Source organism: Panthera uncia, chromosome F1 (genome assembly GCF_023721935.1).
Source record: "Panthera uncia isolate 11264 chromosome F1, Puncia_PCG_1.0, whole genome shotgun sequence".
Lineage (NCBI taxonomy): Eukaryota > Metazoa > Chordata > Mammalia > Carnivora > Felidae > Panthera > Panthera uncia.
This window is the reverse complement of record NC_064813.1, coordinates 41,929,030-41,945,341: the sequence shown is the minus strand read 5'-3', so window position 1 is coordinate 41,945,341 and position 16,312 is coordinate 41,929,030. Positions and strand designations below refer to the sequence as shown.

The following is a 16,312-nucleotide window of genomic DNA, read 5'->3' as shown; positions in this document are numbered from 1 at the left end:
AGCGCCCCGCAAACATCCAAACAGGGGTGGGGGAGGCACCTTTGGGGGCTCCAGTCTCACCGGATTTCCTCAGTGGGTGTGAGGGCCCTCCTGGCCCGGGGGTAAAGCTACCTCACCCCGGACCGGTGTGGTACGCATGCCATTTCCCCACCCTGGCTCCTCGACCCAGTTATTTCTAGATTCTGGCTGGTTGCTGGGAGGATCCGGAAGGTGAGTCACCCGAGCCCACGTTCGTGTTTGTGTGCACACGTGTAAATGCAGAGTGTGAATAGGTACATAGCAGCCGATGTGGAGAGCCCGCGAACGAGATGGGCCTACAGAGAACTTGAAGCGGGTGGGCCTTCCCGACAGCAGCCTATACGCTTCTGCGGCCAAAGCTGTGGGGACAGAACGGGCCACCACCGGGAAGCGGTGAGCGTGGCCACAAGTAGGGGATGGGGTGGAACAGCAGCCTCACCCGCGAAAAGCGTGGGAAGCCCGGAGTAGGGCTGCGGCGGGGCTGGGAGGTGCGGGCGGGACCCTGGGAAGTGGGGAGCGTTACCCACTTGCCTACGCACTGCACAGCCTGTCCTGTAGCACCTTCCTCCTCGGGCTCCACCCTCCCCACTACCTAGAGAAGGTTCTGGCGAGGGTCCCGTGATTAGTACGAATTACCTTTGGGCAGGGCAGCCAAACGGTTAGTTGGAGTGGCCTGATCAGCTGCAAAGGTAAGACGGGTTATCCAGGTTAGCAGGTTATCCAGGGTTACAGGTGTTCCAGAAGGATGGGAATAGGCGGCCGAGGCTTGAACAGCTGCCCCGGGCTGAGGTGTTCAAGGCACAGCTTCACCTGCCCTTCCACGGAGACCCCCCCCCCCCCCCGCCGCCATGTCTTATAGAGGTCGTTTTGTTTCTTCCACGGCTGGCGTGGGGGCAGGGGGACTCGTCTCCTTCCCATCCCAGTGCCACCGTGTGCCTGGAACCACCGTCCCCGGCAGCTGTGTACCACCACCGCAGAAGAGACAGGGTGTACCAACAGCAGGGGCAATGGGACGCCCAGAAAGAGGACAGAGGTGATGAGGTGACACCAGGGGATGTGCCTCCCTGGATGGGAAAGGCTACCTTCCTCTGGGGTTAGGATGGCTTAGTATTTACAGTCTGGCCCGGACACAGGGCAGGACGTGATGGAATCATTTTGCTAAGTGCACCGCGTTCCGTGAAATCCCCTCAAGAAACCGGAGGTGGGAGGGGGAGGGAGGCTGGCAGAGGGCGTTCCCAGAATAAAGTCAAAATTCAGTCTCGCTTCAACCATGGACTGTTTTCACTGGCGTAGCGGTAGAGAGGCAGCTGTGAAGTTGGTAAAAATGATCACGAGAAGAACCCCCTGTCCACCTTCCCTCTCTCGCTCAGGAACCCTTCAGCTGAGGATTTGGGCGAGTTAATGGTTCCACTCAGGAGGTACGGTGTCCAGCCCAGCACGTTCTGAAAGGAGCAGCTTCCTAACCCTCAGATCAAATGGCAGGAGACCACCGTGCCTGACCAGCCCGCTGACCACAGGCAGGGCCCTGGGAGCCGTCCAAGGCCCACAGCTTCTCTGGCCTCGGGAAGGGGGGGCGGGGGCGGGGGGCGGGGGTCAGAGCGCGTGTGAGCGGTGGCAGTTACCTAGCACAGTAAGGTAGGCCTTGGCCAAGTCTTGGTCCAGCTCAGTGCTGGCAACGCACGTGTAACTCCCCTGGTCTCGCTCAGCCACACCAAAGATGGTCAGGGAGTCGTCCTCCTTCTTCATCCTGCAAGGGCACCAGGGAGGGGTCGGGAGGAGGGCGAGCGGGCAGACAGTGGGGGGCTGGGGGGAGCCCCGGGCACTGTCTGCTTTCTCCCTGGAGCGGGGGGGGTGGCAAGTCAGAGAGGGGAGCGTCACAGGCCGGCCTGGGCAGCCACAGCCCCTCCCAGGCGACAGGAGGCCCCCCTCTCAATGCTGCGAGAGAGGCACGGTCCTCACTGTCACCTGGCGCCCTGAGGTGCCTGACGGAGGGGGAAGGGGAAGTGGGTGAAGCGGGAGCGGCCCTGACCCACGTTCCTTGCGCTCGAATGCCCCAGTGGCCATATCGTCTGTGTCTTTCCTGTGCTGCGCTCCCCTCCCAAATTAGGACACAGTTAGGTCCACGCCTCAACAGGCGGGCTGGTATCCCTCCTCTTCCCCTACTTCTGGCTCTCACTTCAGCCCAGGCCAGTCTAGCACCCAGGCTCAGGCCAGGCGCCCTGGGCTCCTCTGAACTCTCTCCTGCTGAGGGAGGGGGGCACCACGGAGCAGGGCGGGCTGGTGGAGCTCTGAGTATCCACTGAGTGCACAGATGCCTGCGCCTGTCTGCAGGGTACACCCCTGGAGAAGCGAGATGATCGTGGAAACCGCTGTTCCCCATGCGCGACCTCAGGGCTCTGCACAAACACCCCCGGGGATGTTAGAGGGTACAACAAAGAGCCCCGTGGAGGAAGGCTTGGAACAGCCATTCCCAACATGGACTGCACATTAGAGACCCCCGTGGGGACTTTTAGACACTATCAATGCTTCCCCTTCCCCTACATCACTTAAATCCGGACGCGGGAGGCTGGGGTGGTCTGGTAAGAGTCCAAGTTGCCTACGGGCTCGGACGCCCCACGGGCACTCTGGTGGCCGGCGACTCGGGCTTGCCCTGCCCTCTGCTGGAGAACAGGGGCACTGCAAGCAGGTCTGAGGACGTTGCCGCCAGCCTTGCAGGAAGGAGGAGAGCATAGGGAGGAGGAAAAGGGGGGAGGGGAGACTGGAAGAGAGAAGGGAAGAGAGAAAGGAGTGGGAAAAGGAGGAGAGGGAGAAGGAAGAGGAGGGGAGAGGCAGAGAGCTGGGGGGAGAGGGAGAGAGGGACCCGGGGTTGGGGAGTCACTAATGCTGCCACGACCCTCTGCACGCACGACACAGGTTCCCTGTCCCTGGGTTCCTCAGTGCGTCGCCAAGAGCAAGGGGGAAGGAAACGGTCCCAGACTCGTGGCAGGGAGAGAGAGGGAAGGAGCAGAAACCTGTTTCCGATGTAAAGGGGCTCGTCATCCTTCAGCCAGGAGACCGTGAGCTTCAGGGAGGGGTCGTGCTTCACCCGACACTCCAGCTGCACCGTGGTGCCCCTTTTGGCGACCTGGTCCTCGGGCATCCGGTAGATCCTGGTGGGGTCTGTGGAGAAGCCGAGGGAGGTCATCACTGGCGTGGCCTCTGCCCACCACCCCACGTGGCCTCACCGTGTGACGCGCGTGACCTCAAGGTTAGACCGACCACGGAAGGTGGCAGAAGGTCACATTCAGTTATATGAATGAGTGATTCCAAGTAGTAAACAATCCCCAAGTCCTTTCTGTCTGGCTTGGGAATAGATGATGCACTTTCTGGGGTGTAGTGGGGTGTTGGTGGGGTCTCAGGCTTCCCTCTTTAATTCCACATGGACCAGGCTGAGAATGGCTTGGTGTTCCCAGCACCCAGGCCAGCTGGAAACCCTCGAGGACACACAGACGCACAGGGAGGGTCCCATCAGGGATCAGACATTACGTGTGGTGCATTTTCAAAGGGAACAGCGCACAGGAATTGCTTTGTGGCGATGGCTTCCTCGCCTGCCCCCACACCGCCCTCTACCTACCAACCCTCTCCTTTACCTTTGACCTCCAGGCGGACCTGGTTTTCAGCTTTGCCCAGGATGTTGGTGGCGACGCAGGTGTAGATGCCTTGGTCCTCTTTGCGGATCATCTTGATTTCCAGGCTGCCGTTCTCATAGACATGGTAGTTGCCACCATCCAGGTTGCTGCCTTGCCCGTTCTTAAACCTCACAACAGAGCAGCACAACACGAAGCATACTGAGAGGACTGGCCCAAGGGAGTGGGGTGGCAACCTCTCGAGAGGCTGTGCGGGCAGCCTGGAGCCTGAGCCCTGCAGGGTCCACCTCCAACCACTGGGCGACCCTGGCAAGTTTTCTTCTCTGCACAATAAAGGAGGGCAGCTGGGTGGCTCAGTTGGTTAAGTGTCCAACTTTTATTTTTTTTAACGTCAATTTATTTTTGAGAGACAGAGACAGAGCATGAGTGGGAGAGGGGCAGAGACAGAGGGAGACACAGAATCGGAAGCAGGCTCCAGGCTCCGAGCTGTCAGCACAGAGCCCGATGCGGGGCTTGAACTCACGGATCATAAAAATCATGATCTGAGCCGAAGTCGGACGCCTAACCGACTGAGCCACCCAGGCGCCCAAGTGTCCGACTCTTGATTTCGGCTCAGGTCATGATCTCATGGTTCATGAGTTTGAGCCTTGCATCGGGCTCTGTGCTATCAGCAGAGCCTGCTTGGGATTTTCTTTCTCCCTTTGCTCCTCCCCCACTCTCACTCTCTCTCTCTCTGTCTCTAAAACTAACTAAATAAAAAATAAACGAGGGGGCTGACCTCAATGATCTGCCAACTTCCTCCTGGCTTCCACCCTTTAATGTTCCCAGGTCTTACTGAATGCCTAATGTGGACCTGATGGGAACGGGCACCATAAGACAGGACCCCAGGGGGGACGCCTGGTCTCCTAAAACTTACCATCGGAGTGTGGGGATGGGAGACCCAAAGAACGGGCAGTCCAGCCGCGTCCGGTTGTACAGGATCACCCTAATGAGCTGGTTCCGGGGTGACAGCATCCGAGGGGGCACGTCTGCAAGTCCCGGAGAATGGGTCTTGGCTGGGGGGGGCCAGCTTTTCCAGCTACCAGCCCCCCAGTTCTTCTAGGTGCCTCGGTGGCATAGCAGCTCTCTAATCCCCAACATCCTTTCCCCCGTCAAACCTCCTCCTTTAAGAAGCTTCTCAGGGTTGGGTGAGGAAGGAGGGTCACCCATCTACCCTCAGCCTACGCTACATCTAGTCCGGCTTCTGCAAAGGGCCTCCCCAGATTATCCAGCAGGTTCTATAACTCCCCCTCCACAACCCCAAGGCATCTCCCGGTCGCCTCTGCCCTCTCCCTGCTCTGGGAGGGACACCAACGGATTCAGAACCATTTCCTACCCCCAGGACACTGAGAACACAGGCAGAACTGGCCTGGATAGTGGAAGGGGTGAGACAGGTTCCTCCCCGTCATCTGGAGGGGGAAAGGGCCCCAAACCGACTTCTAACAGGGAACTAATTGTCCACACATCCAGATCCATGGGTCCGACGTCCCTCATCCTCCCCAGAAAATTCATCTTCAGTGTCCATGCTTCCCCCATCCCGCCGCTCTCTTACCCCACCCAGCCTGGCTGATCTCTGGAGAAGAACACCCAGGGAGGCTGCACTGAGGGCGAGCGGAGGGGTGCACTCACCCAGCACACTGACGAAGGCGTTGGCCAGCAGGTAGCCGTGCTCGTTGGACGTGTTGCACTGGTACACAGCCCTGCTGCTGATCTGGGTGTCCCGGAAGATGATGGTGTCCCCAGCCACCTCGCGGTTTGGGTTGGGTGGTGCCGCTTCAGATAGGAAAGACGGTCCACGTGAGCAACAGGAGGGGCAGGGTGGAGGGCACTTGGGGCTCTGGCCAGGGCCCCCTAGGACGACCGGGGTGCTGTGGAAGAAGCACCAGAAGTCCCGGCTTCCGGCTCGACTGCTGCCTAGCTGTGTGACTTTGGGCCCATCATAAACCCACTGGGGTTTGTCCCTCAGTCTGTCCCATGGGACTGTGAATCCCTGTTCCTCCTATTCCGCAGCTGGGCAGACGTGGTTGACAGCATAAGCCGCGGCAACAGAAAGGGGTTTGAATTCTAACCGCATCACCTGCCGGCTTTATTCAGTTGCTGAAGCTCCAGCATCCTTGTGTGCGGGATGGGGATGATATGTCACCCTGCGGGGCTCTCAGGATGGTGACCTGAGATGTTATGCATGCATAAACTCATCAGCAGAGGCCTGGCACACACAGATTATGATGGTCGTTATTATTTTAATCCAATGTGTGCACACCCAAATGTTTTGAAAAGGACAAAGGAAAGTACAACCGGATGGGACCTACCACCTTCCCATCCTCTGAGCAGAGCATTCTTCAAACATTCCGAGTTAAACCCATAAGCCAATGCCTGTTGAAACTGAATGAGTCCCTAGGTTTGCCAAAGCTTCCTGATCATCCCAAGAAACGTATCCTAAACCGAGAGAGAACATTTGCTCCCACGGTTCTTCTAGTACGGCTGGCTTGTGATGCAGACAGCCGGGGCTGAGGAGTGGCTGTGGGGTCTCAGTCCTGTTCACATGTCAGTCTGGGACTGGGACAAACCAATAAATCTTTCTGGGCCTCATTTCCCTTCTCTGTCAAACGGGGAAGAATTACTCCCATCCTACTCTGAGGAGCTTATTAAGAGAATGATAATAAACATTTAAAAAAAGGGGGGGTGCCAAGTGGCTCAGTCGGTTAAGCATCCGACTTCAGCTCAGGTCATGATCTCGCGGTCTGTGAGTTCGAGCCCCGCATCAGGCTCTGTGCTGACAGCTCAGAGCCTGGAGCCTGCTTCAGATTCTGTGTCTCGCTCTCTCTCTGTCCCTCCCCTGTTCATGCTCTGTCTCTCTCTGTCTCAAAAATAAATTAAAAAACATTTAAAAAATTTAAAAAATTAAAAAAAAGAGAATGATAATGAGCTGTATGAATAGTGTTCTAGAAGTGTAAAGAATTGCCACTTTCCCAGCTTTTGCTAGAAGGTGACTTTCTGCTCTAAGATTCCTGGGCTGGACCGGGTGCCTTGGCTTGGATGGTCTGTGAACCCATCCAGCATCGCTCAGACCCACAGCAGCAGTGGGCCGAGGGCCACCCCAGGTCTGGCCCCTCAGGCGCCACTCCACAGATAGCAAGTGTCAGCCCGGAACTGGGGAATCAGCAGGAGGTAAATGAAGACACGGTCAGCATCCTTATCACCCGTCCCCAAGTCCCCACTCAGCAAAAAGGCACAAAGAAGTCAACGCCAGCAACTCCAATGCCTCCTTCCCTGACAATTCTCATGGAGCCCACTTTCCTCTCAGTCACTCCCTTTAAGTGACCGGTGACCTTTCCAGGCTCAGTTGCAAGTCCTGGGCTCTGCATTTATTTAATGGTGCTGTGAAGTCTGGTGCCTTTGTCTGCCCTGTTCCCAAAGTGCTGTCAGGACACAACAGCAGAGGGCAGGCGGCGTCCGTGTCTCTGCTTGTGCCCAGTGGAAGGACACCGACGGGTGGGGGAAGCTATGTGCTCAGGAGTGGAAGGACACTGACGGGGGGGTGGGGGGGGGAGGGGGAAGGTATGTGCTCAGCACCGGACGGTGCGGGCATGCTGCACTCTCATGGAGATCCACAAGGACATTTTCTAATGTGAACGCAACTGGCGAGAATATGACGGGAAAACTCGACAAACAGCCCCATCTGGAAGGGGCCCTGGAATCACCTACTCCAGCCATCGGGCAGGATGCAATTTCCCCAAATCTGGGCATACTCATTAACTGTGCTGGCACATCTCTGCTGTCATGGGGAGGTTCTTCCTCACATCCAACCTGCTTTTCATTTCGCCCTCAGCAGAGAGCAGGGTCTGGGGAACTACCGACAGGTTTCCTGTCCTCTCGCACAAAGGTGAGGCAGATTTCCTGTCTCTTGAGATGTCCACAGGGATGGGACGCTCCAGAAGCAGCAGCCAAGGGGCTGTTCTTTGACTTCACTTCTGGGACCACTGGGGCTGGCCCAGAGGGATGGGGATCTGGAGCCTCAGCAGAGACAGGAGAGACAGCGGAGTCGGGTGAGACCACGGCTCGTTACTTACATTGCAAAGGTTCCCCGTTTACCATCCACTGGACGGTGGGCTTGGGGTTCCCATTGGCTCGACACACCAGTCTCCCGTCCTCGCCAGGAGCCAGGATAAGGTTCTTGGGTTCGTCCAGCCAGTAGGGAGCAGCTGGAAGACAAACACAGTGCAGGCAGGGCGGTTAGCCGGCATGGGGCAGGCCGAAGACACCAGACCGGCTCCCTCTAGGAAGGCAGGAGCCCCTGGGTGCCAGCTCCAGGCCCTCACCACCTGCCCAGGGCTCATCCTCATGGGATGACTCAGTCCAGCCTGCCTTTGGCTGGCTTGGAGCCACAGATGCCACCCGGTCTATTTTGAGTTCGCAGAACAATAGTTCTAAACTGGGGCCGCTCGTTAGAATCCTCTGAAGAGCTTTTAACAAACACGGACACTGGGGCCTGTCGGAGACCTATTAAGTCAGAATCCTCAGGGGAGGAGGCTTGGGCAGCAAATGCTTTTAGAGCCCCACAGGTGTTCATGATGTGCATCCAAGGGCTCGAGCCAGGGAGGGTGGTCAAGTGCGCACGGGGCTGGCCCCTCTGGGTTTCTATGGCTATCGCTGCAAGATCTGACTATTTAGAAAAGACCTCGTATTTATTCTTTTAGACACTGGGCTCTGGTAGGGCAGCGCTGGCTAGCCCTTCTAATTGTGGACATGTGGACTTTTTTCTGAGAGGTTCCTTTGCATCAGATTGTCAAAGATCTTGATGCCCCCAACAAGGCCAAGAACCCTCGGTCCGAGTGTCGTGCTGAGACCAAAGTCACAGGATCAGCTGACCGCATGCTACGGAAGTTCTTGTACTATTGGCATCAGACCTCACCGTCCCCACCGTCCTTTCGGCCCCGGGCTGAGAGGCGACTGGTGCACCCTACCCACCTGTGGCGGGGACCCAGAAAGGCACGTGCTTTATTGCCCGCGATAGCTCAGGGGGGCCATCCGTGCTCGGGGGAGAGGGACGTGATTTTTTTAAAAAACAATTTGGGTTGTGATAATTCCCCATTTGTAAAAAGAACCACACACAAGTACACAGACAGCACAGGGCCAAAACGACACGCCGTGAATTAAAATGCGAAAGTAAAGAAAGACAAGGCTCTGGGTGAAATCCAAATGGACCATGGAGGTACATTCTTGTGGAGGGAGCCCTGGGCACAACAGAGAGGTGGGTGATGGTCACGGTGGGTCTCTTTCCCTTAGTACCCACCGTGTACACACACACACACACACACACACACACACACTCTCTCTCTCTCTCTCTCACATCCACGGGGTGACACCGTCCCTGGCAGGTCACTTACCACGAACCAGAGTGTTGCTGGGTCTCCCCTGCTCACCCGGCCCGCCCCCCAGAGGGAAGGGTGGTCGTGGCATGTAGGGCTGGCAAAATCAGCATAATGAGAAATACACACAACGTACCCTTTACTCTCACCGAGATCGTGTGCCGGATGCTGCCCATCTTGTTGGAGGCCAGGCAGAAATACTCTCCAGAGTCCTCCTCAGAGACGTTGGTGATGCGCAGAGCCTTGTTAAAGTTCTCAAACTTGGCCTTGTCTGATGGGAGGTCCCCACCTTTCTTGTACCACGCGATATCTGGTGTCGGGCTGGGAGAGGGACCAAGCGGGAAACACGGACTCATCACCAGCTGCGGCCCTGCTGTTCTTCTACAGAGTCTGGGACACCCAGGTGACCTTAAAGTGGACTTGGGCCCAGAAGGACATGTGTCCTATGAGAGCCGACCTCTCCCATACAGAGGGGACGCTCGGCTGCAGAGCACTGAGGGACTTATGTAAAGTCACGTGAGGTTCTAACACACGTCCAGGATGCCTACCCATCTCCCTTCCCCATTACCCATGAAGGAAACAGCCAGAACGGGATGGAGAGGACGATGTTTTGCCCCCCAAACCGTGGCAAGAACAGAGCGTGCACAAACCCCCACCCGCGTCCTCCCGGAGGGTGGCCAGAGGTGGGGGTGCGAGCTGTACGTACACCCCGGAGGCGATGCACTCCAGCACGAGGTCCATGCCACGCAGTACCATCTGACTGCTCGCCGTGCCCTGGGGGTACATGAAGCTGGGGGTCCTTTCTGCAACTCCTCGGGCTGAAACAGGATAGAAGGAGCTCTCATGAGCCTCCTGCCCAGAGGGTGGACCCAGCTAGGCCAAAGCTGTCAGGCTAGAAAGAAGTGTCATCACGCCCCCTGCTTACTCCCTTACCCTCAGAGGCACCAAGCCCCGGACCCTCCCAGCTGAACCCCCCCCCCCCCAGGGGCCGGGGCATCATTAAGAGAGGTGTGTTAGGAAGCGCAGGGCTCCTCGGCCCCACTGGCACATGTGTGTGAGCACATCTAAGTTCTGAAAGGCTCTGGCAAGAGGAGCCCGGCTTCCTCCCTTGTTAGGAAAACCCCTCCTTCCCAGGAAAGGAGGAGGGGGCTGCCCGGGCAGTGAGCAGTTTATTCCTGGAGCATCTTGTGTTGGGACCCCAGAGGCCAGTGCAGTGGCCACCACCGGGAGGCCGTCTCAGCAGCAACGGATGAACGAGAAGACCTGTATTGGGCCACAGGACAGACAACCTGCTCTTTGCGACCCTGGAGACAAGGAGCTGGGATGAAGCCACAGAGACCCAGATGAACAGTCAGAGATGCAGGAAGCATTATTAATGGCTTAGCAAAGACATGGAGAGAATGAATGAGCAGAGATGACAGGAAATCACTCTGGGGCCAAGACCATTCTGCTTCTTCGCTAATGACTCTGGAAGGGGGCTGGGAGGAGGGTGTTAATTGGATGTGAGAGACTGGGGGAGGGGGAGTGGGGAGTGGCAGCCAAGATGGGGGAGGTGATCTACAATTCAACTAGGCGGGAGCAGCCATCAGTGACGTGCACGTGGGTTTGGAAGGCCCGGTGGCTCGCGGAGATCGACACGGCCAGGATGGCCGTTTGGCTGTGGACGGGGTCATGAAAGTCCGGGCACACCTCCAGCACAGCGGACCCCACCTTACCTGCGCCTCACCTCTCCCCGGGAGCTCTGTGCACAGTAAGACGGAAGGGAGAAGAGCAAGGGTTTTCCCACCAGGAGCCCCAAAGCAAAGGGAAGCTGGAGGAGGCACCCCTGCCCAGAGGTGTAGGGGTCTTAGACTCAGCTGGAGAGGTGAGAGGAAGAAGGCAGGCAGAGCTGCCAGGGGCCGGGAGCCCTCAGAGATGCCTGGAAGGGGAACAAGGGCATCTTCCCGGCAGGGGCTGTGAACGGGTGCTGGCAGCGAGGACAGAGTGGCGGGGGAACCCTGTCTCCGCGACACCGGTGTCTCCTAAAGGAGCTTGTTGGACAGGCTGGTGCCCGGCTGGGTCAGCAGGGCTCCCGTCTTAGAGGCACTCAGCTTCTCTCCATTAGCCATCGGGGAGTGCATTTCCTAGAGCTGGTGTCTATTTTATGCTTTTGTCAGGGGAAGAAATGATGAGAGTTAGTTAGGCGGCTGGCACAACATGTGGCACACAGCGAGCGTTCAGTCGGTGTTTGTGGGATGGATGGATTCGAGGGGAGAAGGGAACAGACAAGAAGGCAACAGTTTACCCCGCGTGTTATCTCTCTTTCTGCAGAGGTCCTCATTTGTCCCACCGGCACACACATATACAACAGTGGCTACTGAACGGGTTAATCCATTATGGGGTTAATTGGTTACCGTCTGTAACTCTTGTGGCAGCCAGCTCTCAGTCCCAAGGAAGCCTGATACAAAGCAGCAGCTTCCTCCCACCCGTTATCGTGGAATCACCCAAACAGTCAAGACAACACAAGGTCAAGGGAACTATGAGGAGAAGGAGCTTTCAGGGCAGGTGGCTCTGGTGTGAGGTTGGTGAGTCTGTTGAGTGCGGGGAACCCCCGGACTACGTGGGAGAGCCAGCTCAGTTGGCATACTCCTTCCACGCAGGGACAAAATCTGCAGAAACCAGCCCGAGACCCTGTGGACATTTAATTCACACCATAGCACGCAGCACCACAAGCACACTTGGCCAGCAAAGCAGTAAGTATGGGACGGAGGAGAAATGAACAGAGTCTCGCTGTGGGGACCTTGACAATGCTGGGAGCTGTGACTATAAAAAGGTTATAGCAATACTCCCGTTCGTAGGATGTGGGCTAGCAACCACAGAATTATCCCAAAGGAGGAGAAGCTACTGGGAAACAAGCCAAGGTTCAAAAAATATAGGGAAGAACATTCTAAAAGTCAGAGGCAATAATCAGGGCCACCATTTGGTGAGCATTCATGACGGGCCAAGCCCGGGCTAACAGCTCTCTCTAGACATCATAGTCATAGTCATGTTCATTCTCACAACAAACCTGGGGGGGACCACCTCCATTTGCACCAGAGGGAACTGAGGCTCAATGGAGTCCACAGACTTGGCAAGGTCACAAGTCAGTTGTGTTTTGGATTCTGGACCATTTGGCACCAAAGTGTGTGCTCTGACACTATACTGTATCGCCTCTTTAAAGATGGATATCCCATCTGTCCCTGCTTCTGACAGCCAGCTTTGGGAGTATCTTTCTTACTCAAACCAAAGAAAACTGAAATCCAAGGGCAAAAGAGGTGAGGGAGAAAGACATTTTTGTCTTAGCGAGCTGCCCTGATGAACCTCTTCCACTATGTTTTCCTTAAATATCGTTCCCATTGTCTTAGCTAAGAGGTCATCCCTCCTCAGTGGCCATTAAATAAAGTCAAGCCCAACGTGGAAAAGAAGCTGGGAATGAGGAGGCTCCAAAGGCATCTCAACTGGATTCTTAAGGCCATGGAAGGCTTGAAGAGGTGACACACGGTATCATGAAGGGTTGAGAAGGCTGGACCCAAAGAAGAGGTTATGAAAAACTGGTCAGCTGCAGCAGGTGCCAATTTATGATAGGATAAATGATAATTTATGAAGGATAAGCCAGCTGGTGGCTTTGGGGGCCACTGCTCCCAAGGGAAGATGGCTAATTTCTTTCCCTGGAGAAGTAGACTCAGGAAGAGTCTCCAAGACAAAGGTGATTACTCTATAGGACCCTAAATGGTAGAGGATGACTGTCTCCTAGGGTATCATAGGATCTCACCCACCCTCATTGAGGTGGGGATTCAGATGATGCTTCTCTTATTCTCCCTGTTCTTCAGGGTTGGGGTCAGATCGAATACCTGATCAAACTCAGAACCCAGATGCCAAAGCTCATGTCGGTGGATTCAGGAAGAGCTTCCCACATGGGCCCCTCTGACCTCTAGCCCAAGGACAGTCCATCCTTTCCTGCTCTCCCAGGCTGTGGTTCAAGAACAGGCTCGTGGGTTTCTAGGGGAATCTGGCCAGGGGGCACACCTCAAGAGATGATACTGTCTCAGCCACCTTGGCTTTAAAGGGCCAATGAAAAAATGTTTTGGTCAACTCCTGTGAGAGGAAAGGTCAAGACTGCTGACAATCTGAGTTGCCCCCCTCCGTCAAGTACTGTGGGTTAGCAGAAGGGAGTTCAATGCATCGGATGTATCTAAGAACCTCTGCCAGAAACAGCTTTTAGGGGCAGCTGGATCTCACATTTGCTGCTTTCAATTCTCGGAATTAAGGACTCATGAGGTTGGATCCGTGGTATCTCATCCACCTCTCTGGCCCCAGAAACAGCTGACCAAACAATCCCAGAAGACAAAAAAAAAAATCTCTTTATCTAGTAACATTTGATACCTTCCACTGCCAGGAAATCTCTTCCATAAGTATAACCCAAATCCCTTATGCAATAGTTGGAGTTTTTGTGTGTGTGTGTGTGTTTTTTTTAAAGCAGGCTTCATGCCCAGCACAGAGCCCAGTGCTGAGCCCAAAGCGAGGGCTTGAACTCACAACTATGAGATCAAGACCTGAGCTGAGATCAAGAATCGGATGCTTAACGGACTGAGCCACCCAGGCACCCCAGTTGAAGCTTTTTTTTTATTCAGTTCTCAGCACAGCTGAAGATCTGAATAGCTTTTGTTCTTCTAGTCTGCCTTCAAGTTCCTCCCTCCATAGTACTTTCTTCCCACACTTGGGCTAGCCTTTCTTCCTTTGGCTTCTCTTCAGGTTCTCTATGTCCATCTTAACTTGAGTCAACACTAAACCATTCCCTTCAGTACCAGTAATGTGCTAACACGTACTAATCATTGATGTGTCTGACTGACACCGTGCTGGGAACCATACGCACGTTACCCTGGTTAACATTCATGACAATTCTCTGGGGCCTGTAACATACCCATTTTACAGATGAGGAGATTAAATGACTTGCCTGAGGTCACTCAGTGGTACCTCCCGGAGCCTGTGTTTAATTCAAGGAAGGCTGTCTACCTTCGAGTGCATACTCTTCTCTTGCCTGGGTGAATTCCAAGTGGCAAGCTACAATCTCAGACCAGCTCCCCCCTGCCACCGAGCAGGTCATTGGACATTTGGCGTACGTTCAGAGGGTACCAAACCATTGTAGAAATCACTAGAACAAAATGCCGTTATGGGGGGCCAAGCAGACAGATGCGCTGGGCATTTTTCATTGCATCGTCTCTTTGTCCAACTCTGCACTCAGGAAGGACTTCATCTTCCTTCCTTTTCACTTTCTAGGTCTTTTTAGAAGCATTCAACCTAGCTGTCCATTGTTCACCATGTGCCTCACTTTGACTTTACACCTCTTCCAGCTGGCTTCATCCTTGGGCCAACCCCATTCATTCTACCTTGGATTGAGGAGAAGGCGGTCCATCTCCATTGTGAGTTCTTGCGAGCTTTGCTTCGTTTCATAGCCCTGGATGGTTCTTACAACTCCCACTCATTCACCTGTAATCACATCTACCACTAGTCACAAAATTTAAGTGGCTGGAATCAGTCAAACTTATCCCATTGATAAAACAATGCCTCCCTGAATAGTTTATCTTACACAAAGCAAGCAGTTTGGACCAGATGGTCTCTAAGGGACCTTCTGGCTCTGATACACTCTAGCTTCGAGAATCCTTCCATAATAGATTATCTGAAATCCAATTTAGAGAAAGGCACATTCCACACCAGTGCTCCGGGGCTCTTGACACCACGGTAGTTGGCCCCATTATTTTGAAAACAAACAATGCCCAGAATCCAACAAAGGTCCCCCGCTTCCTTGGGCAGTAAATCTCTTTGGCAGAATCTCAGTGTGGTTCTACCTGTTTGATGCCAAGTTAGAGCCTTTGCCTCTCTCCCCGGCTCACACTCCCCCTTCCCACCCCCCACTCCAGACCCCAATCATTGTTTATATTAGCACATCACAATGCAGACACTTCCTATCTATTTGAGCCCACAATGACCCCCCTGGGGACCTACAGCCTCAGCTTCCAAGGCGTAACGGATGATGGGGGCCAGCTGCCTCGCCACAGCCAGTAAATGATGTTTCCTCTGGCTGCTCAAGGGAAACAAGACATTCTTGAGCCATGGTGGGGGGTGGGGGCTCAGGTGTGGAAATAGCTAATGACTCTACTAATCAGCTTGAGCGACCGGTTGTGGGCTACGTCAGAAATATGCCTCATGGAAAGTGTCCCATGACTTGCAAGCGTGTGGGTGGGTGGGCACCCACCCATTTGTGCACACTGCTGGGGGAGGCAAGAGACCCAGGCAATAGAGCCACGGATGATGGTCCGTCTTCCTTTATACTTACCTTAAAAGAGAACTCAGCAGTGAACTCTCACTCATATTTGCCAGATGGATTTTAAAGATACACGGAGCCTGTGACACGGCACCCCCAGTAAGTAAGGCTAGATTGCAGAGCAGGCAATTCACATCCAGACGCGTAGGAGCTAACTAAATGTACCACAAAGCTTTCCGTGTACTATAAACCACTAGGAGGAACCAGACTTCCGTCTCCTCCTCAACGTGCGTGCGGACGCATCTGTCCTCAGATGCTCTCCATCCATCCGCCACTGATTCCTAAGATTCTACTGAGTCCTCCCAGAAGCTCTTCTGAAGTCCTACCCTGGTCTGACCAACTGTCAGCCCTGCCACCCGGCGTGAGTTAATGACACGGTATCAGTCGAGTTAGGCAAACTGGGGTTAGGACAGGCAAGGTTACTCCCAAGGTTACCGCGGCGACTCACCACTGTATATGTCAGGGTGGTTTCTTAAGGACGAGTCATTATAGGGGTTGTCTGCAATAAACAAAAGAAGGTGAGCAAACAGGAGGCCACGGAGAGCTCATGGAGGCATAAACAGGGAGAGAACAACAGAAACGCAAAGCCACGAAAACAACCGGTGGTTTTTTTTTTGGCAAAGGAAAGACACGGCAAATTTGAAAAGGAAATGTGCCTGGTGAAGAACAAGCAACATAAAACAGCCCAAAAAAGGGAAGAAAAGGTTAAATCCTGCAAAAGAAGGCAATAATAAGATAAGTTTCTTTTTAATGAAAGAAATTAGGCTTGACCTTTAATGGCTTGATCCTATGTTTCCAATCAAATGAGATAAGGATTAGTGGAATCCCGCAGCGGTCTTTTGAACAACTTCCCGTCAAAATCCTCAGTGCCCAGGGCTCTGGATCAGGCCAGCTCTTGGGCGGGGGGGGGGGGGGGGGGG

The 16,312-nt window shown here is 54.6% G+C and overlaps 1 protein-coding gene across 1 annotated transcript in view; it reads right to left on the bottom strand.

Moving 5' to 3' along the window:
* NFASC (neurofascin) overlaps positions 1-16,312 on the bottom strand; it is a 71,550-nt gene that overhangs the window by 39,268 nt on the left and 15,970 nt on the right. The window contains exons 7-15 of the mRNA XM_049634477.1: positions 9,759-9,870; positions 9,189-9,373; positions 7,754-7,885; positions 5,313-5,456; positions 4,561-4,672; positions 3,648-3,814; positions 3,030-3,177; positions 1,641-1,765; positions 655-699 (exon numbers count right to left, since the gene is read on the bottom strand). Coding sequence (XP_049490434.1) covers positions 655-699; positions 1,641-1,765; positions 3,030-3,177; positions 3,648-3,814; positions 4,561-4,672; positions 5,313-5,456; positions 7,754-7,885; positions 9,189-9,373; positions 9,759-9,870 — 1,170 coding nt within the window. The remainder of the gene's footprint in view (positions 1-654; positions 700-1,640; positions 1,766-3,029; positions 3,178-3,647; positions 3,815-4,560; positions 4,673-5,312; positions 5,457-7,753; positions 7,886-9,188; positions 9,374-9,758; positions 9,871-16,312) is intronic.